The 24,495-nt window shown below is 42.2% G+C and overlaps 1 protein-coding gene across 3 annotated transcripts in view; it reads right to left on the bottom strand.

Annotated features, from left to right (window-relative positions):
- Positions 1–24,495, bottom strand: part of CHST15 (carbohydrate sulfotransferase 15) — an 81,850-nt gene that overhangs the window by 4,603 nt on the left and 52,752 nt on the right. For 2 of the 3 annotated variants that reach the window (XM_070753993.1, XM_070753994.1), the window contains exons 3-7: positions 22,172–22,511; positions 16,746–16,892; positions 5,581–5,737; positions 1,296–1,452; positions 521–668 (exon numbers count right to left, since the gene is read on the bottom strand). In XM_070753993.1, the coding sequence (XP_070610094.1) occupies positions 521–668; positions 1,296–1,452; positions 5,581–5,737; positions 16,746–16,892; positions 22,172–22,511 (949 nt within the window). The remainder of the gene's footprint in view (positions 1–520; positions 669–1,295; positions 1,453–5,580; positions 5,738–16,745; positions 16,893–22,171; positions 22,512–24,495) is intronic. The other variant, XM_070753992.1, reaches the window with a different exon arrangement.

Below are 24,495 nucleotides of genomic sequence, written 5' to 3'. Positions count from 1 at the left end.
TTCTCAATGCAAGTACATCATAGACCTAGACTCAGTCAGGTCTATGATGTACAGAAGAGGGGTAGTCTTATACGGCGAGTATATCTCAAATTCTATATTTTAACTGGAAAAGTTAGGGGGTCGTCTTATACGCCCAGTCGTCTTATACGCCGGAAAATACGGTATCTGAAAGTTCTTGGAAGTGGTTCATATTGAAATAAAAATTAGTCTCCATATAAAATTCAAGGAAATTTAAAGAGTAAGTTACAGTAAAACTGACAACACTGCTCAGTTCAAAATAACAGTCAGAACGCATGAATTGAATAGAGTAGTACATAGCAAATGAACTAATTAAAATATTATATTTAAAGTTTTGAGCTGCAGAAATATGGCAGCTTTTAATACCTTCCCAAAACAATTGTATTTGGTGCTTAACTCTATAGCTGTGCGGAAGACAGATAGCACAGAGGAAAGGAAGCCTTAGAAAATAGAAGACAATCACAATAAATCAATGATGGATATGCTTAATTAAAATTCGTACCTAAATCAAGAAACTGGAACACTATGTGCATAGTTAATTTTACATTGGATGCATGATCTTCCAATCGAAGAACTAATATTTGATCTTTATTGAAAACCGCCAGCCAGTCAAGGAGGAAAACAACATACAGACCAACCTGAAGTCTTACCTGAGAGAAAGGGGCGGGGAGAGGGAGGGAAAGAGCTGTAGTAAATTATTCCAGATACAATTATATTCACATAGTAGGAAGATTCTGAGTGGGAGATGCAAGGGGAAATGAAATGGTTGATTAGGAAGTGATTAGCAGATGATAACCTAGCAGATGGATGTGGGAAAGGATCAGGTAGTGAAATCATGTTATATAATTTTCCCAAAAAATATTTGTTTAATTAATTGAGCTATACAAAAACAAGGTTAAAATTATTTACAGCACAAACTGACATAGAACAAATGAATTTATTTCTATCTTAGATGAGTTCCCAAGAATCTCTCACTCTAATTATTGTCATTTTTAAATGTCCAACTTCTTGAGAGGATTTTAAAAAGGAAAATAAATTAATAATGCTCAAATTAAATCAACATTTTGTTCTTGCAAAATGTGTATCCATAGAAACTATTCTCAACAACCAGATGTTGGTGAAAAGATCTCTAGCCTAGCTTTCCATGTGCAGTTATTTTTATTTAAGAACAATCATATGCAATTTCAGTTATTGGATTTTATAAAGTAGTTGGTTCTTATATATTCTAATACTTGGCTTCAGAGTAGTATATAAAATCTGAAATGAAATATACATACTGGCATGGCATTATTAAGGGTGTTGTTGTACACACAGGCTCTCAAAGAGAAATCTGTCAAACAATTCTCAAAGAGTTGTAATGACTCAGCCACTTTTTCATGGAAGTCTTCTACTGATTTATTAGCACTTGCAAAGTAGAGATAATCAGAATATAATCTATGAATGGAAAAAATACATAAACAATTGAACTGCAATTATAAACTATGCCATCTAGTTAATAGAAATAATAAATCAAAAGCTACTGTCCAGGAAAGAAACAAATGATATTATTTATACCATAAATTTTGTTTTTTGCAGTAGAATTTTGTTTGGCTCATATTTCCTAAGGAGAGAGTTTCTTTCTGATTTATTTACTGTTTGAGAGTATCAGGTAATCCTCATTTTAGACAAAACTAAGACAAACAGTCAAGCTACTGCAATTCGCCCAACAATAGTGGAATTTATTTTCAAAACAATCAAATCAAATCATTATTACCATAATAGTTATTCCAAATGTATTCCTACTCCAGTTTTTTCATGGCAGATGAATAAAATAGTCTTTGAGAGTTAATCATTATATTGCTGCTGTGTAATAATTTTAGCTGTTCGATTCAATCTTTTAATGTATCATTCTTTTCTAAAGATATATATCAGTGATTGCCAACCTTTGTGACTTGGCAGCCCGGTTGTGTGGGGAGAGAAGAATTGGGCCATGTGAGCTACGGGCTGGTGCACATGCAGCTCAATTTGCACAAGCAAATTATCTACGGTTGACCTATCCAGATTCCTAAGAGGTCAATAAGGGGCGAGTACAAGTGCACTAGAGTGCCTTTCGTCCCCTGTCCTATTGCTCTCCTATATCCCCTATACCTTTTTTCTATTCCTATATCTCTTCTTCTATTCTTTCATTGATATTTTCTACAGTAAGTCCTCACCTATCGCTGGTGTTACGTTCCAGACCCGGCCGCGATAGGTGAAATCCGCGATGGGGAATTTATCGACTGATAGTACTTATTTAAGTATTTATATTGTAATTGTTTGGTAAGTTTTCATTGTTTTAAGTGTTTATAAACCCTTCCCACACAGTATTTATTTTAGATACAGTATTTAAATACAGTATTTACAATTTTAGATATATATTTTTTGAAAAACCTGCCAATCGAGTTCCGCGGGCTGTTTAAATCTGCCGATCGACTTCCTCAGAAACCCGCGAACTAGCGAATATCCGCAAATGATTTTTCTCATTAATATTTCTTGAAAACCCGCGATGAAGTGAAGCAGCAGTAGGTGAAGCGCGGTATAGCGAGGGACTACTGTATTACTATATCTTCTTTTCTATTATTTCTTCGATATATTTTACTATGAGTATCTCCTCTATAACCTTTATCATGTATTTTTCTATGTGTGTGTGTATATATATATATACACCCACTAAAACCCTCATCGTGTATTGGACAAAATAAATAAATAAAATAAATAATTAGCAGGCGGTGCACACCTGCGTGCGTCCCTTGCAGCCTGCCACTTATGTAGGCTGAGTTGCACATGTTCAGCCGCCCACTCATGCGGTCCAATTCCGAATAGGCCATGTCCCAGTAGAAGACTGCAGCCCAGAGGGCTGGGGACCCCTGATCTATATAATACTGCAAGTGCTTAGTTCTTGATTCTACATTGCTTTGTGTACAAAGAAACTATGCAGTTTTCTTGGAGCTCCGCCTTCTGTACCACCAAATCAATTGACTTAGTGATGATCCATTTAATATTACCTTCATTTATAACTTTCTTTGATTCTTCATAGCTAGACAATTTTGGAAAGAATTTTAAAAGCTATATTTAATGAGCAAACTCATTAAACAGCACACCATCTTTGACTACTTTAATTTTCACACATATCCCTGGGCCCATAAGGGTATTAATATGGCGTGAGGAAGTGAATAATCTAATTCTGCCTGAAATTGCACAAATTCCAATCATATCACCTTATTTTCAAATTTGTTTTCATTCATTCAGTTGTCCTAGATCATATGCTGACTTAAAAACTTATATCAATTAGTATGGGTAAGGATGATTCATGCTTAACATCAGTAGTGAATTCTAAAACCCTTTACTACTGGTTTGCGCACATAGGTGAATGGGTGGAGCGTCCCGCAACTGGCACTACCGGTTCTAAGAACCAGGACAAACCAGGAGCAACCCATTACTGCTTAACATCCCATATTAGATTAGTATAACATTTCTTTTTCCTATACAATATGTTAGATTCAAACTATTCCACTAAGAGATATATGTGCAGACTATTTATCTACCCAGGGGTCATTAAAAAAACATTTGCACAAATGTTATTATTTAAAATAATTAATTTTAAAGCACTGACTATAAACTTTAAACATGCAATCATTGCATGTTAAAAGTTTAAGTTTAATATTCTTACTAGTTTCCCCCAAAGTAAGACATCCCCTGATAATAAGCCCAATCAGGTTTTTGAGTACATGGCAGTAAGGCCAAGCACTTATTTCAGGGTTCAAAAAAATATGAGGGTCTTATTTTCGGAAAAACACAGTAATATTCTGAACTATTTGTTATTTCTAATAGCACTTTTTCATGTATTATAGCAAAGAGGTAAGCCATACAAGAGTTGAACAAGTTGCTTCTTTATTCATGTGCTCCAATGTGGTAATTTAGAATACCAGGAAGTTTACATTTTATGATTTACCACTGGAAAGACAGTTTGTAGCCAGAATGATGGTAAATAAAGAATTACAGTGATCCCCCGCGTTTCGCGATCCCGATCATTGCGAAAGGCTATATGGCGATTTTTCAACCCAGAAGTAAAAACACCATCTGCGCATGCGCGCCCTTTTTTCTATGGCCACGCATGCGTAGATGGCGCCGGGCAGATCAGCTGCTGGGCGGCTTCCCTGGGTCTTCCCCCTCTTGCTGGCGGGAGGGCGAGCGGCGGGCATCAGCGAGGAGTTTGCGTGGGCGGCAGGGAAACCCCAGCGCCGCTTCCCAGCTGAGTCCTGAAGCCAAATGCGGAAGTTCGCTTCAGGACTCAGCTGGGAAGCGGCGCGAGCGAACGGCGTGGGCGGGTGAAGGGCGGGCGCGCCGGCAGGCAGGCGGCGGACAAGCAGCGGGCGGACAAGCGACGGGCGCGGCAGCAGCGAGGAGTTTGCGTGGGCGGCGGGGAAACCCCAATCTTTGGCTCCTCGCTGCTGCGGCGGAAGTAAAAACACCATCTGCACATGCGCAGATGGTGTTTTTACTTCCGCACCGCTACTTCGCGAAAAACCGATCATTGCGAGGGGTCCTGGAACGGAACCCTCGCGATAATCGGGGGACCACTGTATATCAAATATGCTACTTCCAACTTTAAAAGAGATCTAGAAAAAGTAAAACAGATGCCTAATGCAAGTAATATTAGTACAAAGCAATAGCTAATACCATCTTTTTTAAGGGCAGGGACATTTTTATAGAAGAGTTTGAAAAAGTCAGATGGCTTCTACAAATACAGCATGAATTTTGATCACTTTTTAACATGTATTTTAATGTAATGCACACAAATGGGCAAAATGTCAATAGGATCATTGCATCGGTTATTACTAAACTACTACTACTATAAGAGCCGGGGTGGCGCAGGAGCTAGAGTGCTGTATTGCAAGTCACTGAAGCTGACTATAGATCTGTAGGTCAGTGGTTCAAATCTCATCACCGGCTCAAGGTTGACTCAGCCTTCCATCCTTCTGAGGTGGGTAAAATGAGGACCTGGATTGTGGGGTCCATATGCTGGCTCTGTTAAAAATTGCTATTGCTAACAAGTTGTAAGCTGCCCTGAGTCTAAGGAGAAGTGCAGCATAAAAATCGAATGAATGAATGAATGAATGAATGAATAAATAAATAAGTACTATATATATTTATATGAACAAAGCTTGAATATTGTGTAATATTAGATGAGATGGAAAACTTCACATATACAGTGAAGGTCAAAATGCTAATGATAAGTCACAATTTCTGTAAATAAATCAATATATCAAGAAAAATAATGCAGAGGCCTGGTAGATTAATTGGCCATCACCACACACAAATGAACATAGATATTCACTCCCTCATATGCACAGTTTACCTGGGAACACTTAAATCATTATATTTCTCTTACCAAATCAGGAGACCTGACATATACTTGAAAACTGCATCTCTCTGACTATGCAAACTTGAAACTCTTTCATCTTAAATAATGATCAATATTAATTGTAATATTAATTGCAAAAAATGTAAAAACAGAAAATATTGGAAATATTGAATGCTCACCTTTCAACAGGATCTCTAAGCATAATAATAAGCTTTGCATTTGGCTGGAAGGCATGAATAAAATCTGGTATTAAGAATGGAGGTTCTCCCTCTGTACTGTTGTCATAAAAGAAAATCCAAGCATTGTTGTCCCACATTGTTGAAGCACTTGCCTCTCCTAGAAATGACAAAATCTATAGATGTTTATCCTTAACTTTAGAGACATAAACAGAATTTCCTATAAATCATATTTCCCTTTATTGCCATATTGCCATTATCCATGTGCTTGTTATCATCAATTTCTATCACAAAAACTGAATAGAACTATTACTAAAATTCAATGTGTAGAAAGCAACAGGTTCAGCAAAAAAAAAAAGAAGAAGGCTAAGAGCAGAAATATATTTAAAAATATACACAATATAACATAAAGACTTTGGTATCTATGATGTATTGTATATTGATGTGAATGAGCCATATATCCCATTTCCTTTTACATAGAAAACATTCTGAAATATTGAGTCTACTTTCTTTTGATATTGTTACATTTATATTTTATAAGTCCAAACATTTGGGTATACTTCAAGTATGTTTACACTTTAAAGAACATTTATACAAATAAATAATGAAATTAAATGTATAAAGTGATGTATGAATACAGAAAAAGGATGATTTGCAAATACATAACGATTTCAAAAAGTATATTTGTAAACTAGATTTAGTAGCTTTCATTCCCTTTTCTCAAGTTTTTAATTTCTGTGGATTACTGTTTATTATTTTCTACACTCTATAACATTGCCCATTCTGAAAAACAATAGTATAATTATTAATATGTATTACTTATATGATTCCTGTAAATTCCAATGAACTTTACTTGCTATCTGTTCAAATTCTTAGTATATACAGTGTTGTGGTTGGCTCTGGTCCAGTTTATTTATTTATTTATTATTTATTTATTTATTATTTGGATTTGTATGCCGCCCTCTTCGAAGACTCGGGGCGGCTCACAACAAGTGAAACAAATCATAAATAATCCAATTAATTAAAATATTTAAAGATTTAAAAAAGCCCAGATACTAACAGACACACACACAAGCATACCATGTATAAATTAAACGTGCCCAGGGGGAGATGTTTCAATTTCCCCCAGCCTGACGGCAAAGGTGGGTTTTAAGGAGTTTACGGAAGGCAGGAAGAGTAGGGGCAGTTCTAATCTCCGGGGGGGAGTTGGTTCCAGAGAGCCGGTGCCGCCACAGAGAAGGCTCTTCCCCTGGGGCCCGCCAACCGACATTGTTTAGTTGATGGGACCCGGAGAAGGCCCACTCTGTGGGACCTAATCGGTCGCTGGGATTCGTGCGGCAGGAGGCGGTCTCGGAGATATTCTGGTCCGATGCCATGAAGGGCTTTAAAGGTAATAACCAACACTTTGAATTGTGACCGAAAATTGATCGGCAGCCAATGCAGACTGCGGAGTGATGGTGAAACATGGGCATACCTAGGTAAGCCCATGACTGCTCTCGCAGCTGCATTCTGCACGATCTGAAGTTTCCGAACACTTTTCAAAGGTAGCCCCATGTAGAGAGCATTACAGTAGTCGAACCTCGAGGTGATGAGGGCATGAGTGACTGTGAGCAATGAGTCCCGGTCCAGATAGGGCCGCAACTGGTGCACCAGGCGAACCTGGGCAAACGCCCCCCTCGCCACAGCTGAGAGATGGTTTTCTAATGTGAGCTGTGGATCGAGGAGGACGTCCAAGTTGCGGACCCTCTCTGAGGGGGTCAGTAATTCCCCCCCAGGGTAATGGACGGACAGATGGGATTGTCCTTGGGAGGCAAAACCCACAGCCACTCCATCTTATCCGGGTTGAGCTTGAGTTTGTTGACACCCATCCAGGCCCCAACAGCCTCCAGGCACTGGCACATCACTTCCGCCGCTTCGTTGACTTGGCATGGGGTGGAGATGTAAAGCTGGGTATCATCGGCATATTGATGATACCTCACCCCATGTCCTTGGATGATCTCGCCCAGCGGTTTCATGTAGATGTTAAATAGCAAGGGGGAGAGGACCGACCCAAGGCACCCCACAAGGGAGAGACCTCGGAGCCGACCTCTGACTCCCCACTAACACCGACTGCGACCGGCCAGAGAGGTAGGAGAACCACTGGAGAACAGTGCCTCCCACCCCCAACCCCTCCAACCGGTGCAGAAGGATACCATGGTCGATGGTATCGAAAGCCGCTGAGAGATCGAGGAGCACCAGGACAGAGGATAAACCCCTGTCCCGGGCCTGCCAGAGATCATCCATCAACGCGACCAAAGCGGTTTCCGTGCTGTAACCGGGCCTGAAACCCGACTGCTGGGGACCTAGATAATCGGCTTCTTCCAAGGACCGCTAGAGCTGGAGTGCCACCACCTTCTCAACAACCTTCCCCATAAAGGGAAGGTTGGAGACTGGACAATAGTTATTAAGTACGGCTGGGTCCAGGGAGGGCTTCTTGAGGAGGGGGCGCACGAGCGCTTCTTTATAGAGTGTTGGAAAAACTCCCCTCCCCAAGGAAGCGTTGGTAATCTCCTGGGCCCAGCTCCGTGTCACCTCCCTGCTGGCCGAGACCAACCAGGAGGGACACGGATCCAGTAGACAGGTGGCGGAACTCACAGCTCCAATGGCCTTGTCCACTTCATCAGGTGTCACCAGATCAAACTCTTCCCAGACAGGTGGACAAGTACGTGCCCCGGTCACCTCGACTGACTCATTGTCAGTTGACTCTGTTTTACAATTGGAGTCGAGGTCGGCCCGGATCTGAGCGACTTTATCAGCGAAAAACGTGTTAAACTCCTCAGCGCTACTCTGCAAGGGCTCCCCAACTCCCCCCTGGTTAAGAAGGGAGCGGGTCACCCTAAACAGAGCGGCCGGGCGGGATTCCGCTGATGCAATCAAAGCGGCATGGTACGCACATCTTGCCGCCTTGAGCGCCACTTTGTAAATCTTAATAAAAGCTCTTACAAGTGTTCGATCAGATTCAGACCTACTCTTCCTCCATCGCTTCTCTAGACATCTCTTTTGGCGTTTCAACTCCCGGAGCTCCTCGTTGAACCATGGGGCTCTACGGGGTCTAGCGCCACGGAGAGGTCGCAAAGGCGCAATCTGGTCAAGAGCCTCCGCAGCAGCCTTGTTCCAGGCCTCCGCAAGAGACTCCGCCGAACTGTGGATGAGTGCCTCTGGAATAACCCCAAGTGCTGTCTGAAAGCCCTCTGGGTCCATCAGGTGTCTGGGGCGGAACATCTTCATTGGTTCCGCCTCCCTGCGGGGAAGGATTGGAGCCAGGAAGTCAAGCCGTAGTAGAAAATGGTCTGACCATGACAAAGGCAATGCTTCTAAGCCCCTTAGTCTCAGACCATTTCTCAATTGCTCGGAAAGGAATACCATGTCAGGTGTGTGCCCTCCCTCGTGAGTCAGACCCTGTACTACTTGAGTCAGGTCCATGGCTGTCATGATGGCCATGAACTCCTGTGCCAGCCCAGAGGTTTCGCCGAGTGACGGCAGGTTGAAGTCCCCCAGGACAATGAGTCCGGGGAACTCCACCGCCAACCCGGCTACCTCCTTGAGTAGCACAGGCAGGGCTTTTGACACACAGCTGGGAGGCAGGTACGTGAGAAATAAGCCCACCTGAACCCCTAAGTCCAACTTCAGCAAGAGAGACTCGCAACCCGCAATTTCCGGAGCAATGAGTCTACGCAGGCAAAGGCTCTCCCTGGCTATAATAGCCACTCCTCCCCCCCTTCCCTGGGGTCGAGGTTGATGCCATATCTGAAACCCGGCTGGGCAAATTTCAGAGAGAGGAACACCTCCCTCCGGGCCCAGCCAGGTTTCAGTAATACATGCCAGGTCGGCCTCCTCATCCAGGATCAGATCCCGGATGAGGAGAGCTTTATTTACCACCGACCTGGCATTAAGCAGCAGCAACCCGAATCCAGGGCCAGAGTTACACTCATCACCAGTACCCAAGATTGGGCTCACAGAGCCAGAACAAGGGACCGTTATTAAGCAACGGTCCCTCATTCCCCTGGAACGGCTAGCTCTGTGGCCCCCGCCATATCTGCCTCTCCCCAGCAACACAGGGATATTCCAACCCTCTGCCACCCCAGAGATCGGTGCCCCTTCCTCTCCTGTCTCCCGAGTGTCAGGTGGGCCAAATCTATCATTCACACTACTATCAGTCAACTCATCCATACCATAACCCCCCCCCCACCAACCCAATTATACCAATCATTCCATTCATACCCACAAGTATATTTATCCCAGTCATCCATTACTTAGCACCTATTGCTATTTTATACTGTTAAGCATTAAAAAACAATTAAATTAGTAACAGTATAAAATAGCAATTGATAAAAAATTTAAAACACTAAAACATTAAAATTATACATATATAAATATAAGATAAAAATTCCTGCCCCAAGCAATGTGGAGGTGGATGCAGGGGAAACATCAACATGTCATAGGCCTGTTTTATTGCCGACAGAGTCAGGTAGTGAAGTTTCCTCAGAAGAAGAAGAAGGTGGGGGTGACTTGGAAGAGGGGGGCTTGGCAGACAGCCCAGGAAGTCAATCTCCATTATCTTCAGTAGATTTGGATGAGGAATTTTTGGACCCACGCATGCGTAGAGTTATGCATAGAAGAGAACAATTGAAGAAATATTACAGGCGATAGAGAATCCATCTGTGGTTGGGTGGGGCTCACGTAATTATAGCAGCTGTTAAATTGGCAGCATGCAGGCTGAACAGCGTGGAGATTATCTGATCGTAGTTGTTGGGAGACACGGAGTTTGAGAAAAGAAATCCTTGTAAGTTTTTGCCACGTCTGGAACAAACAGTATTTGTGCCGAACTTCACAGTACTGGTTTCTTGCTGATTTATTGCTTGCCGTGTTATTGGACTGTAATCCATTACTGCCTTGTTTATACAAGAAATCCCTTTGAATTCTAAAAGGGAGTTTTGCTTCTCTTTTGTTGAGATAAAAAACATCTACTGGACTTCTACTGCGTTTGTGTGTCTGTTTTGAACCAATTTCCTTTTCATTGGAGGCTTGTACAAAAGCTGGCAGAACATACAGAATCCAAAAAATATTATTCTGGAACCAGACATATTGATGAGGAATTTTGCTGAATGAAATAAAATGTACACGTCCAATCTTTTTTATAGAATTTGCACTATTATAATATAGATTATAGCAGGTCCACTATGAGACGTATACAGAGGCACATATATTTTCATTTGCAGTGGTTCTCAAATTTTCTAATGCCGCAACCCCTTAATATTGTGACTCCCAACCATAAGTCTAGCGCCAATCCACTATGAGATGTATACAGTGGTACATATACTGTATTTTCATTTGCAGTGTTCACAAACTTTCTAATGCCACAACCCCTTAATACTGTGACTCCCAACCATAAGTCTAGCGCCAATTCTCCCAACAGAGCTTTAAGCTGATTGGCAAGGTCAGAAGACACTCCCACTGAAAATGCCTGATTGGTCAGATTGTGAAAATATGTTCCAAGGTGCCAGAATAGAAGCCTTAGTTCCTAACACCATGGGAAATTTGTCCCAACCCCCAGGTTGAGAACCACTAATTTATTGTGTCCCTTTAATTGCCATAATTGCTTATTTTGTCATAATTTATATTCGGCAATCAGCTCTTCAAAGCTTATCAACTTGGCAATGACATTAAAAATATATTTCCTACAAGTTTTAGAATCTTATCTATTATGAACTTGAATTAATATTGATGAAAAGGAATTCTTATGGTGCCAGCGACTGCAGCCACGCTCCGGAGAAGCCCTGTTGGAGTGTCAATCAGTTGTGTGCATGGCAGCGTCCAGCACAAGAGAAGCTGGATGCCAAATGCTCAGCTCTGCAGCCCCATGAAGCCAGTCGGGCAATTTCCAGCATGCTGGTGGGGCTTGCCTACATAAGTTTGCCGTCACTGCTATCTCTTTGCCAGCATGAACGGCCTGCTGTCACTGCCTCTTTGCAGAAGCAGCAGTGCCAGCAAAGTTATGTAGGAAATTCACACACCCTGCCAGAGCAGGCCATGCTCATCTGACCATTTCCACGGGGCTTCAGAACTGAATATCTGGCATCCCTTACAGAAGCAGTGGTTGGCTGTCACCATGCACACAGATGATCAGCGCTCCAATAGGGCTTCTCCAGCGCATGGCTTGAGTCACTGGAACCATGAATGTTCCCTCCCCACCAAGACATTCACTCACCCCTGTAAGGCAAAATTTGAGGTTTACAGCAAGGCTGGCAGGATAAGGAAGAGGCGCCACCATTGCCTCTGTAAAGAGGGTTCCCTCCCACCAGGATCTTTCTCACCACCCGTAAGGAAAATTCCAAGGTTTGCAGTGAGGCTGGCAGGAGGAACTGTCACTGCCTTTGGAAAAAGGCAAGCAGTGCAGGCAAAAAGCACTTGGAAGCAGCCAGTGGAGCACAATGTTAATTAACTATCTTGGAGAGATCTTGTCTGTTGCAATTTTTCAAGCCAAAGGTGCTTAGTGGGTGCATATGCACTTAAGAAGGTAAAGGGTGGGATGGAGAAAGGGGAAATGGAGTGATGGTCATTGTCCCTCTCCTCTCTTTCCAGAAAACCTCCCCCTGCTTCTTGCTCTTCTCTGGACCTAGGTTGCCAGATGGATGCTCAACTTCAGGCAGCTTGCAAACGCACCACAACCAAGCACTGACAACTTCCTGGCCCCTTTCTCAGTGATGCCCACTCAAGTGGCGCTTGGCGCTCAAGAGGCAAGTGGCGCTTTTAGGGAGTTATTCTAATCTGTCTGGCTACCTCTCATCCAAGGGGGCCAGTGGAGAAGGCATTGCATTATAAGTATCGGCACGCATGCACGCACTGTTGCGTGCACTTTTGGCACCCAAGGAAAAAAAGGTTAGCAATCACTGTTCTAGGCTATAAAATCTTGTGAATTAATTGCTATAGTGATCTTAAATTAGAAAATCCTGTTTAGAATGCTTGGAGCTTTGTGTGTTGTGTAACACTGAGTCAATAACCATTGTTTCATCCCAGGGTATAATCATAACTCAATAGTGGGCTGTTGCATGGACGCTCCAGTGTGCAGTCTTGGTTGGAAAAACAGAAATGCGCATCCATCTCTGTGTTCCCAGCACATGCACGCATGCACTCGCTCAAGATCCAGCTTCTGTGCATTCACAGGAAGGGGAATCTTGCATGAGGATGCTTGCCTGCATGGGATTTTGCGATTTTTGGCTTTTTTTTTCTTCCATGCATGTGAGGAAACAAAGAAATCCAAATTTTGCTTCCTGCGCATGTGCAGAAGCCAAATCCCATGCCGGCAAGTGCATCCGTGCCCATTGGATTTGTGCATGCCAGCACCTGTAGTGCCAGAGATGGGCAGCCCTTCACTGTCAGTAATCATTTGATTCAGAGGCATTTTTTAATGGAAAATTACACTGCCTGTTAAAGTTAGAGGAATGTTTACAGCTTTAACTATATAAAGTTTAATAGCATTATTCCCTAAGTGACCTTCCGGTTTTCATATCCTATGGATATATTAAGAAATAAATTATCTTTAACAAGTTAATAAAAAGTTTAATATAGTATGCATGCTGATGCAAAGCTGAAGTAAACATTTTTTAGAAAAACTAATTTCCTTAAAACTGCAGCAGAAGCCCAGCTGTTCCATAAATGTTCATAATTAACATGAATCAATATATTCATGAAAGAGACATCTCTAATGCTAATACAAATTTTTTCACCTGTCCTTGTCCTTGAGATACAAACCCTAGAAAGAGCATTTAACATTTGTTTATAAAAGCAACAGATTTCAGATTAGTGTAGCTAGCTTTTGTGAGGAAGTCAAGACCTATTAGATCAGGGTTTCCTAACCTTGGTAATGTGTGGATTTCAATTCCCAGAATTTCCCAGCCAACATATCTGAAGATGAAGTCCACATGTCTTAAAGTTGTCAAGGTTGGGAAACTTGTACTAGATTATGTTAAATGCTGTTTTACATTAGGTTAGCTTAAGGCAGACCTGGGCAAGGAGCAGCCCGCAGGCCACATCCGGCCCGCCCACTATTTGTGACCGGTCCGTGGTCATTCAAAGATCTATATCTATATGTATTTATCTATCTATAAATGTAACACAAATTACTGTATATAGAAATACAGCAGTTTGTCTCCAATACCATAGGAAGAAACCAAGGATGGTTTCCTCCTTCAATGAATTTCTAATTTCCAAATTAGAAAGAGTTGTCTGTACAGAGCAGCCTGGTTAAACTTTATTTTTGTCATGTTGACTCCACAGTTGCAACTAATTAAGGCCCGTTTCAAAACAACAATGTTGAAACATAGGTAAATACTTTTATATGGATTTAGATGACTCAAGATAATTTCCAAAGCATTCTGTGTCGTATTATTAGAATAGGACATAGACTGAAAAAAGCCCATGTAAAATCTACTGGGAAGTGAAGACACACAGATATGAAACCTTATGCAAACTACTTCTAATTATGCTTTTTATTATCATGTTTACAGATAGCTATCGTATGATGTTATTTGAATATTTTAAATAGATTAAACATTCCACCAAGTTTAGCATTGCACAGACAATCAAGGTAGCCATCATAACATAATTAGTGAGAATGGTCTACTGAAAGTGAATACATTTACTTCTCAAAAATATATATACCAGTGATGGTGAACCTATGGCAAGGATGCCACAGGTGGCATGCACAGCCATATCTGCTGGCACATGAGCCATTGCCCTAGCCCAGCTCCTATGTCCCACTCCCAGTCTTCGGAAAAGGGTGGCATACAAATCTAATAAAACTTAACTGACTTAACTTAACTTAACATGTGCATGTGTTTGCTGGCCAGCTGATTTTTGGCCCGCAGATGCTCTGGGAGGGCATTTTTGGCTTCCAGAGAGCCTTTGGAGATGGGAAGGGCTCCAAGGAGCCTTTGGAGCATAGGGACAGCAAAACACAACCCTACTGGGCCCACCAGAAGTTGGTAAGTATGCTTTTTCCAGGAGGTGGGGGAAGCTGCTTTTGCCCTACCTAGGCACTGAATTATGGGTATGGGTACTCGCGCATGCGTGATAGCATGTGCACACACTCTTTTGACACCTGAGGAAGAAAAGGTTTGCCATCACTGATAGATACTGCATGTTTATTAATAATTATTTAAAATAAATATTGCACATATTTAAACAGCATCACAGTAAAGTCGCGGAGTCCTCGGAGAGGGGCGACATACAAATCCAAGTAATAATTAAAATAAATAAAGAAAAGAATTTAGAGATTTGTAATGGAAGAAATATATTACCTTTTCATTGTCATTTAAAGCTACTTCTAGATTGCTGTAAAAAATCTCTATTCCTTTTTCTGCAAACATAACTTCTTGAAATAAAGTGCTATCATCACGTTCTTTTATCTAATATATATTTCAGTTATATATTGATAAAATATAAAAAATTCCTGGCTCCCCTTTTTAACACCAGGAACCATAAACCATACCAATACCAGGAATACAATTTCAGCTTTTTTTAAAGTTAAATTCTTGAATTGTGAGATTCTTAAACATCTAGATCAGTGTTTCCCAACCTTTTTTGAGCCGCGGCACATTATTCACATTTACAAAATCCTGGGGAACATTGAGCGGGGGCGGGTGTGTGTGTGTAAAAAAAAGTTTGGACAAAAAATATCTCTCTTCCTCCCTTTCGCTCTATTTTTCTCTCTCCCTCTTTCTCTCTCTCTCTCTCCCTTCCCTCCTCTTTCTTTCCCCTCTCTCTCCATCTCTCTTTGTTTCTCCCTTCCTTCCTCTCTTTTTTGCCCTCCTTCCCTTTCTGTCTTTCCCTTACCCTCCTTCCCCCTTTCTCTCTCTCTCTTGCTTTCTCTCTCTTGCTGTCTTTCTCTCTTTCTCTCTTCCCCTCTCTCTCCCTCTCTCTTTCTCTCTCTTGCTATCTCTCTTTCTCTCTCTCTCTTTTGCTTTCTCTCTTTCTCCCCCCTCTCTCTCCCTCTCTCTTGCTATCTCTCTTTCTCTCTCTCTTTTGCTTTCTCTCTTTCTCTACCCCCTCTCTCTCCTTCTTTCTCTCCCCCCTCTCTCCCTCTCTCTTTCTCTCTCTCCCTCTCTTGCTATCTCTTTCTCTCTCTCCCTCTCTCTCTCTTGCTATCTCTTTCTCTCCCCCCTCTCTCCCTCTCTTTCTCTCTCTCTCTTGCTATCTCTTTCTCTCTCTTTCTATCCCCCCCTCTCTTCCTCTCTCTACCTCTCTTGCTATCTCTTTCTCCCTCTTTCTCTCCCCCCTCTCTCCCTCTCTTTCTCTCTCTCCCTCTCTTGCTATATCTTTCTCTCTCTTTCTCTCCCCCCCTCTCTTCCTCTCTCTTTCTCTCTCTCCCTCTCTTGCTTTCTCTTTCTCTCCCCCCTCTCTCCCTCTCTCTTTCTCCCAGTAGCCATGGGGCGACGGCAGGGTGATCAGCTGTGAAGCGGAGCTCCAGAACGGAGGCACAGACGGCGGTGGCTAGACGCCATACATTTCTGGCGTTGCGCTGGGCATGGATGTGGGGCTTGAGCCTCCGTCCTGGTCCAGCCAGCAGGCAAGTGCCAGCCACGCAATTCCAGCATTTCCAGCCGCCGCCGTCGGTGCCTCTGTTCCTCTGTTCCGTAGCTCCGCCTCACAGCTGATCATCCTGACGTCGCCCCATGGCTACTGGGAGAAAGAGAGAGGGAGAGGGGGGGAGAGAAAGAGAAAGCAAGAGAGGGGGAGAGAGAGAGGGACCACCCTGCCACCGCCCCACGGCATGGCTCCTGCCCGCTGCCGCTGACGCCGCCATCACCCTCCCGCTGCGCGCCGCCCTCCCGCTGCCGCTGCCCTCCCACCAAGCCCCAAAGCTCACCTGCTGACAGGGAAGCTCCAGCCGGGCGGGGCGCCGCAGCTGCTGGAAAACTTGGAAGGCGCAAAGAAGCAAGCTCAGCTTCCGGTCTCACAACTTTTTTCTCTTCGCAAAAAGTTGCGAGACCAGAAGCTGAGCTTATTTCTTGGTGGCACACCTGACCATGTCTCGCGGCACACCAGTGTGCCGCGGCACACCGGTTGGGAAACACTGATCTAGATAACACCAGATTGAGAAAAGCCATCCTAAACAACAGTTTCTTTACCAATAATAATGTTGCTCCTTTTTTCATGGCTGTTTTCAGAATCTCTCTGCAGCACATTTTGAATCTGATGGGCAGCCAAATCAAACAGATCTAGGTAATCGTTCACAGGGTAACGGTCATGAAATCCATCCCTCAAACGAATTATCCCTGAAAATAAAAAGACACAAAGAAGTAATTTTTAAAAAATCAGAAACTATACAATAGAGACTTCTAATGATTTATATTTTGGAAGAGAAGACACTATTCAAAGAATGCAATTACTTTGGGTTAGTAGATATATTGCATTAAAATGCAATCGTAATTTCTGTGTAAAATAATTAAGATTGTTTCCAGTAATTTTAAAAATTGGCACCTGAATTTGCTTATTATCCTCCACTCCTTTCCCACCAATTTTTGGTATCCATCTTTTAAAGTGACCTATTACCCTGAGACCAGGGGTGGGATTCAAAAATTTTAGCAACCAATTCTCTGCCCAGTTGCTGAGTGGACGTGGCCATGGGGGTATGGCCTACTCAACTTCCAGAGTAACGGTCTGGTGGTGGCTCCAGAGACTTTCTTTGAGCCTCTGGGAGAGCGAAAACGGCCTCTCCTGGGCTCCGAGGCCCTCTGCAGGCTGAAAACTGCTCTATTCCAGATTTACAATAGGTCTGTTTTTCACCCTCCCCAGGCTCCAGAGGCTCTCCTTGAGCCTCTGGGAGAATGAAAATGGCTTCCCTGAGATACGGAGTCTGGAAATGGGCCCATTTCTGGACTTCTGGTACTTTTGGTAGGCCCATTTTTCACCCTCCTAGAGCCTCTGTGCAGGTCCAAAATGGGCCACATGGAAACTCCTGGGAGGGGAGGAGCAGAGGGTATACAGGGTCAGGCAGTTCTTGCAACTATCCGTTAGGCTTCTTCATTTTGTTAAATTGTCTAGAACAATAATAAAGCAGTCTTTAAAAATAAGTCTAATAATTGAAACATTCTATAAACATTTATAGTTATTGACTTACCTCCTTGCAGTTTCAGCAGTCCAACATTGCCAGCAGTCCACCTCACAGAAACTTAACTCCTTGCACTTGCACTTTCAGTTCTACCAAGTGGCTTGCCTGTGCTGAATCAGCTGTGTGTTGGGAGGCTGATACTCAATTGCTTATGCTAATGAGGCTCTGTACTGTTTGCTACAAAGAGGTAAATTGCTGGGAGGCAGAGACCAAAAGGTGGGGCTGGCTGGGTGGAGCTACATTCGGTGTATAAGACACCTATGTTTTCACCCAGTTTGGGAGGGGGTGTAAAAAGGTGTGTCTTATACTACAAAAAATATGGTAAATTTTATCTAGATTTTATAAAAATATTTCTTATTAATATTCATAGATTGGAACTTATATTATAAAAGCAAACCAATAAACCCGAGGCAGATTACAAAACAGATTTGACAAAATACTGAATTATATTAATATAATTCAGTATAAATAGTGGCTAGTGCCACTGCTGCTGTCAGACAATTATCATTCCCATTGGCACCACACCTGCATAGCTGGAATTTTGCAGTCTTGGCCTCTCTCCTGACTATTTAGGTCAATTAACCTTGTAGAAGGCCAAATCAATAGTAATAAAAGAAAGAATCAGGGATATTGATTGCCAAATGATGTCATCAGTTCCCCTGAAATCTATTGTCAATTTTTAAACTCAGATAATCCAGATAATTTAATTTTAGTCTACAAGTGCCAAGTATTAGTCTTAATGCAAATAAAATCAGTTATATATTACCATGAGTCGTATAGTGAAATAATAAGGATAAGTAATAAAAAGTCAGAATGGAGCATATTTACTTCATTCCAGATTCCTTCAATAGCCAAATTTTAGATTATTATTTTTTTGCAGCATCTGTAAAATTGCATATCCAGATACAGAAAATTGGAAACCAGCCTGCCTGATACAGAAGTTTCACATTTCAAATCCACATAAGAAATTAATGCAGTCTAAATTTGACAATGACAATGCCTCTATACCAATATATATAGATGCAAATAAGGGTTCTGATTTTTTTCACCTGATATTATAAAACTTACTATACACGATGCTTTTCAATTATTTTATGTTACATGCCCCCTAGGAAGCAGTAAACATTTTACACACCCCAACTCTCCGCCGGGATGATTGTTTGCAATATTTGGCACGTTTTCAATTAAAAAGTCAAAGCGGCTTATCAGTATGATTAGGGTATAATGTGTCAAAGTCAAAAAGGTTAAAGGAAAAAGAAATGATCAGCCACAAAATGGTTGGACTTTTAACATGATAATGAGTAGAAGATCTGAACATGAGGTTGGGCACATACCATCCTGAAGAAAGTCTATTTCGTTTCTAAAAATCAGTACCAACATGAACTGTAATTCCAAAATTGAGTTGAATCTGGAAATTGGGACACATCCTATTATCTATGACTATTGCAAAATCTCCAATTATTTATTATTGCAAAATATTTTTGTGAGTCAAACTTTATTCTATTGTAATTGTTTTCAGAATTGTAATTGTTTTCACTGTATGCGCTCTGCCAAATTTGCATTCCAACAAGAAGATATCAAATCATCTTGTCATTGTGTCTCTGAAACAGCTCATTATAAGACCAAGACCAACTAACACTTGGTTAGTTAGCAGAGATTGGGAAGAACCAGATTGCATGAAACAATACTCTACAGCTAAACCACTGAGGTCAATCATTTTCAACTGGGGTTCCCTAAGAGGGATTCATTTAAAAATGTGACTAATGGAATTTGTATGAGACATGATTCCGCTGGTGGAGTGTGCTATGATGCCTGCTGGAGTTGGAAGGCTGGCTAACTCGTAGGTCTTGGTGATGGTTCTTCTGATCCATCACCCTACGTTGGCCAAGGATACATAATTCCCCAGGGATCAAGGATGGACTCACACAAAGAGAGCCTCAGATTTCCTGAGGTCCTTGGTATGATCTAGGTAGGTCTTAAGAGTTTTTCATACATCCAAACGAACGCCAATGTTGTTCGGAAGGGTGGGTTGGGCGGGCACAGAGGGAAGTCTGAGAGGTACCTTATCCAGTTGGAAGGCACATAGGTCTCCCCTGACTGAAAGGGCTGAAAGTTCTGAAAAGTGGCAGGGGGATGTGATGGCCACCAGAAAGGCTACCTTTATGAATAGATGCCTGAGTGAAGTTTCTTGGAGTGGTTCATATGATGGTTCCATGAGGGACTTCCGAACGTGTGGAATAATGGTGAATTGTGAGTGGAAGCAGGTTAGACGCACCCTTAAGAAAATGATGGATGGTGGGAAACTGAGACAAGGATCTGTCCTGTTCACATGCCAGGACTGAGGAGAGTGCTGCCACCTGTCTGCAAAGGGTGTTGGGTGCCAGACCCCTGTTGAAGCTGTATTTCAGGAATCTTAGAATCTTGGGAAGGGGAATAAATACTGGGGCCCCCCGACAGCCAAATGGCTATGATATTGTCTGTATCTCTTGATCAGTGCAGAAGTTCAGAGGTGTCCTTGAAGTTATAGGAAGTTGTAATCAGGAGCCCTAAAAAGCGCTGTTTGATAGTAAGGAGTTGAAGGATTTAAGATTGATTTAAAGAAGAAGGCCAAATTAGAGAAAAAGTAAGGAGGGAGTCCTGCAACAAATATCCTCTGAAGAATTGAGTCAGAATATGGGGGTCTCAAGGCGGATCCTAGCAATTATTCAAATGAGACTGACTTGATCCTCAAGATGATTAGTTGAGGACAAACCAATTCTGAAGACTCGTTCCACCCCAGGATGGAAAACTGAAAATTACTTCAACGGGTTTTCCAAACCATAAAAGTTAAAAAGAAAGGTTGTTGAAGGAAATGGATCACATGTGATTGTTCTCATTCCAAAACAACCCACATCCCCAGAAAAAGCAGGGGTGCTATATAACCAATGCAATATGACTAATCTATCTGTTTATATTGTTCTGGCAACACAATTCTGCAGCTGGGCAGCAACTAATCATTTTAAGAATACAGACCACAGACCATAGCATAAACTATCAATTCAGGCAGCAGTAGAGACGTACGGACAATATAAATTCCTCTATTATGTTTATAGAATATCAACAAAGGATTAAAAGAAGTGCTCTATTTTCTCCTCAAACATTCTTTTCCCCAGTCAGGGGAAATGATGATTACTACCTCACTTCCTTTAGGCAAAAATATTATCATTTCCTAAATTTCTAGCTTCTTATCTTCTGAAATCGAATAACATTAGAAATTATTTACTTTCTCCATACCGTGCAATATTTTTATCCACTTCTATCATGTCCTTCTCACTCTTCCTTTTAAAATTAAAAGCCTTTTCTTTAAGGATCACCTCAACACTATAATTATTTTTATTGCCCCTTTGTGATATCCCTGTTTCAGAAATATGTGGATTGCAACTGCACACAATATTTCCAAGGCTGACCTTGTGCTAGAATAGTTATGCAAACTTAGGATGCACTGCGTCTTACTTGCACTGGACCACATTTGCCGCTGCATTACCTATTTTCTCCTATTTGGAAAGATTCCCTCAGAGAAGCATTAATCCCATTTATGGTTTTACTTCTTTGAATAATTGGGCCATTAACAAACTTGGCCATCTCATTGTTCAGTGCTACTGCCAAATCATTTATTTCAATAGCTAGAGAGCTAAAAGAGCTGTTTATTCACTTGTGCTGGAAGACAATTGACAAGACCTGAGATAAAGTCCCAACTCAGCCATGAAGCTTATTTGGTGAACTTGGAGCAGTCATTATCCTGCAGCTTAATCTACCACACAGCATTGTTGCGTGTATAAAATAAAAGAGAATCTAAGTGTGAGCTCCTTAGAGGACTGTAAGGTGGAAGTATAATTAAAAATCTGGAGTACAATGCATATTCAACTGAAGTTAGTAAAAGTGTATTGTCTGAAAGAATAATAAGAACTACATTTTGTTGTCACCCTTACCCTAAACTGAAATAAATGTCTGAAATAATGACCATTAAATAAACATTAAGTGCTATTCATTTTAATCTCATGGCAATTTATAGCTGAAATTTCTGTTTTGAATGATATTTTAAGATGTTTTATTAAGCTCTTCTGTACACAACTTGCAGAAATCATTCCAAGCTTTATTAAACTAAGACAAAGACTCAACACATTTTGCACTGGGGGAAAAATTCAAGGTAATGATACTGTTAGTGCTATACAGTACACTTATCCATGAAAATACCTGTGGGTAGGATTTTAAGGCAACTTGAAATAGATTCAAAGAAACAGATTTTAAGGCAACTTGAAAGAGAAGTCAAATCTCTTAATTATTTTTCCTGCATCATTTACTACTTGAGAAACTTTAAAATTACTGAATACTGCTTCCTAATTATTGTTAAGCTTTGATTTACGTTAATACAACTCCAAACAGCTGATCACCATGTTTACTCACCAAAACGTTTTCTGGTCCACCAGTGAGGCTCCTTAATTGCTGAAAATTTCACATCAGGATGTAGTCTGAGCCTATCATAAAGATCTGTTGTTCCACATTTCGGTTGGCCAATGATATAAAAATGAGGAAGACAGCGCAGCCGGTAAAATTTGTCATCATAATGATATAAATGATTCCAAAATACCTTACGAAGGTAGTCAAATATTGTACGAAAACGTTTGGAATATAAGGCGTAAGAGTTTGTGGCATAAGGGTTTCTAGTATTGTTTCCTTTGTATTCTTCATACCAGCAAGGATTCTTGCTGTTTGGGAGAAATTTGTTGGGAATTACTGAGAACATCTGCAACAGAAACAATACAAGCTTTGTTGAAATATTATGGTTATACTTCTTGTTATGATACTTCAATTGTTTGCATATTCTACTAGTTTGATGTTTAACTGTCCCACAGAAACACAGAACCAAGGGGACACAGAGTGATGGCTATAAAGAATATCGTATTTTTCGGTGTACAAGACGCACCTTTTTACTGCAAAAAAGTGCTTTAAAAATTGGGTGCATCTTATACATTGGATGCTGCTCAGCAGACCTCGGCTGGAGGCCGGCAGCTCAGCCCCGTGGATGGTCAGGATGCCGGGCGTCGCACCAGCAGCAAAACCTCTCTTTCCAGGCGGCTGCCTGGGTCCTCCAGTTGGCAGGAACAAAGCGGGCACGCCGCCTGAGTTAGCTAGCCCCGGCGGTGGCAACTGCTGAGGCGACTCCGGCAGCTTTCGTTTTAGCAGCAGCTGAGCCTGCCACCCAACAACACAGCGAGGTGCGGTGGGAGTGATGGAGTCAAGCCCCCTCATGCTGGACAATCAGGGCCACCCCGCAGGCCTTCTCCCCGGCTGGATGCACAGAGCACTGAGGGGATGCCCGCCCACTTCTCCTCAGCTGCTGCTGCATGCCCCCACCTCACCTGCCCAGCGGCAGGCATTCCTCGCAGAGTCCCTGCTGGCACCAACCCCAGTTCGAATGCCCATGGCGACTAGCCACCCCCATCCAAACTGGGGTCAGTGCCGGCAGGGTCTTGCCTCCATCAGCCCCTACACCAATCTTCTGCTCCCATGGTGCCTTTGGGAGGTCGCAGCAAGGCAGGTGAGGTGGAGGTGTGCGATAGCAGCGAGTGTCCTCTCGGTGCTCTGCGCAGCCAACAGGTTCTGTTGGAGAGCGACATGCCCCCACGCCCCGGCGTTCCATTGCACCATCCAAACTGGGGATGGCAGAAAGGGAGGGAGGTAGATAGGAAAGGCAGACCCTGAAACTGTCTGCCTCAGAAAGGCGTTTTGGCTTATCTGCTCAAAAGGCTTTGGAGGAAGCTGGAGGGAAGGAGAAGGGAGGGAAGAGTGTGTGTGTGTGTGTGTGTGTGTATGTGTATGTGTGAGAGAGAGACACACAGAGAGAGAGAGAGAGAGAGAGAGAGAGAGAGATGATGGGGAAGCACCTTGCATGAGAGACCAGTGTCTGGTTCCAAAGGACGTTTTCCCTACATTCATCTCTCACAGGATAGCCTTGTCCCAACTGGGGAGGAAGGCACTTGGGGAGGGGGGTGGCATCTGGACTAACATCCTAGAGGGTGGTATGTGTGTGTGTGTGGCCTTAGGGTGAATGTCCCCTTACTTTCTCATCCCCTCCCCCCGCAAAAGTATAAACTGGGCTTCCAAGTTTTAGCAAACCAAAAAAGAAATCTTGGTGGGTGGCTAGGGGGTAGGTGAGTGGACTGTTATCCTCCAGCCAAGAGCCTTCTCTCATGACTGGTGGAGGAATTCTGGGAGTTGAAGTCCACTAGTCTTAAAACTGTCAAGTTTGAACACCCCTGAGTTAGTGGTTAGAAATGCAAGGGTATTCAAACCTGACAAGATTAAGACCTGTGAACTTCAACTCCCCTTCCTAAGGTAGCATGACTGGTGGACGAATTCTGAAAGTTGAAATCCAAAAGCTTGAAGTCCTTGAAGCTATCACATTTGAAGTTTGTAAAAAATATACATGTATTCTGCTACACTGGTATTTTATTAAACAATATAATACTACAGCATTTGGTTCAGAATACTATTTTCCTTGTTTTTCTCCTCTAAAATCTGAGTGCGTCTTATACGTCGATGCGTCTTATGCACTGAAAACTACGGTATATTTCAACAATCTTTTAAAATCAGGAAAGATCAATATAATTATCTAGCATAAATTGGTCAACTATACACTCTTCCATATAAAAACTAGTTTTTATCATTTTCAATATCTGTCATAGATCTATGTAAGTTAAAAGGTCTTGGCAGAAGAAATATCCAAA

Source organism: Erythrolamprus reginae, chromosome 5, assembly GCF_031021105.1.
Source record: "Erythrolamprus reginae isolate rEryReg1 chromosome 5, rEryReg1.hap1, whole genome shotgun sequence".
Classification (NCBI taxonomy): domain Eukaryota; kingdom Metazoa; phylum Chordata; class Lepidosauria; order Squamata; family Dipsadidae; genus Erythrolamprus; species Erythrolamprus reginae.
This window is presented reverse-complemented; position numbering and strand designations above follow the sequence as displayed.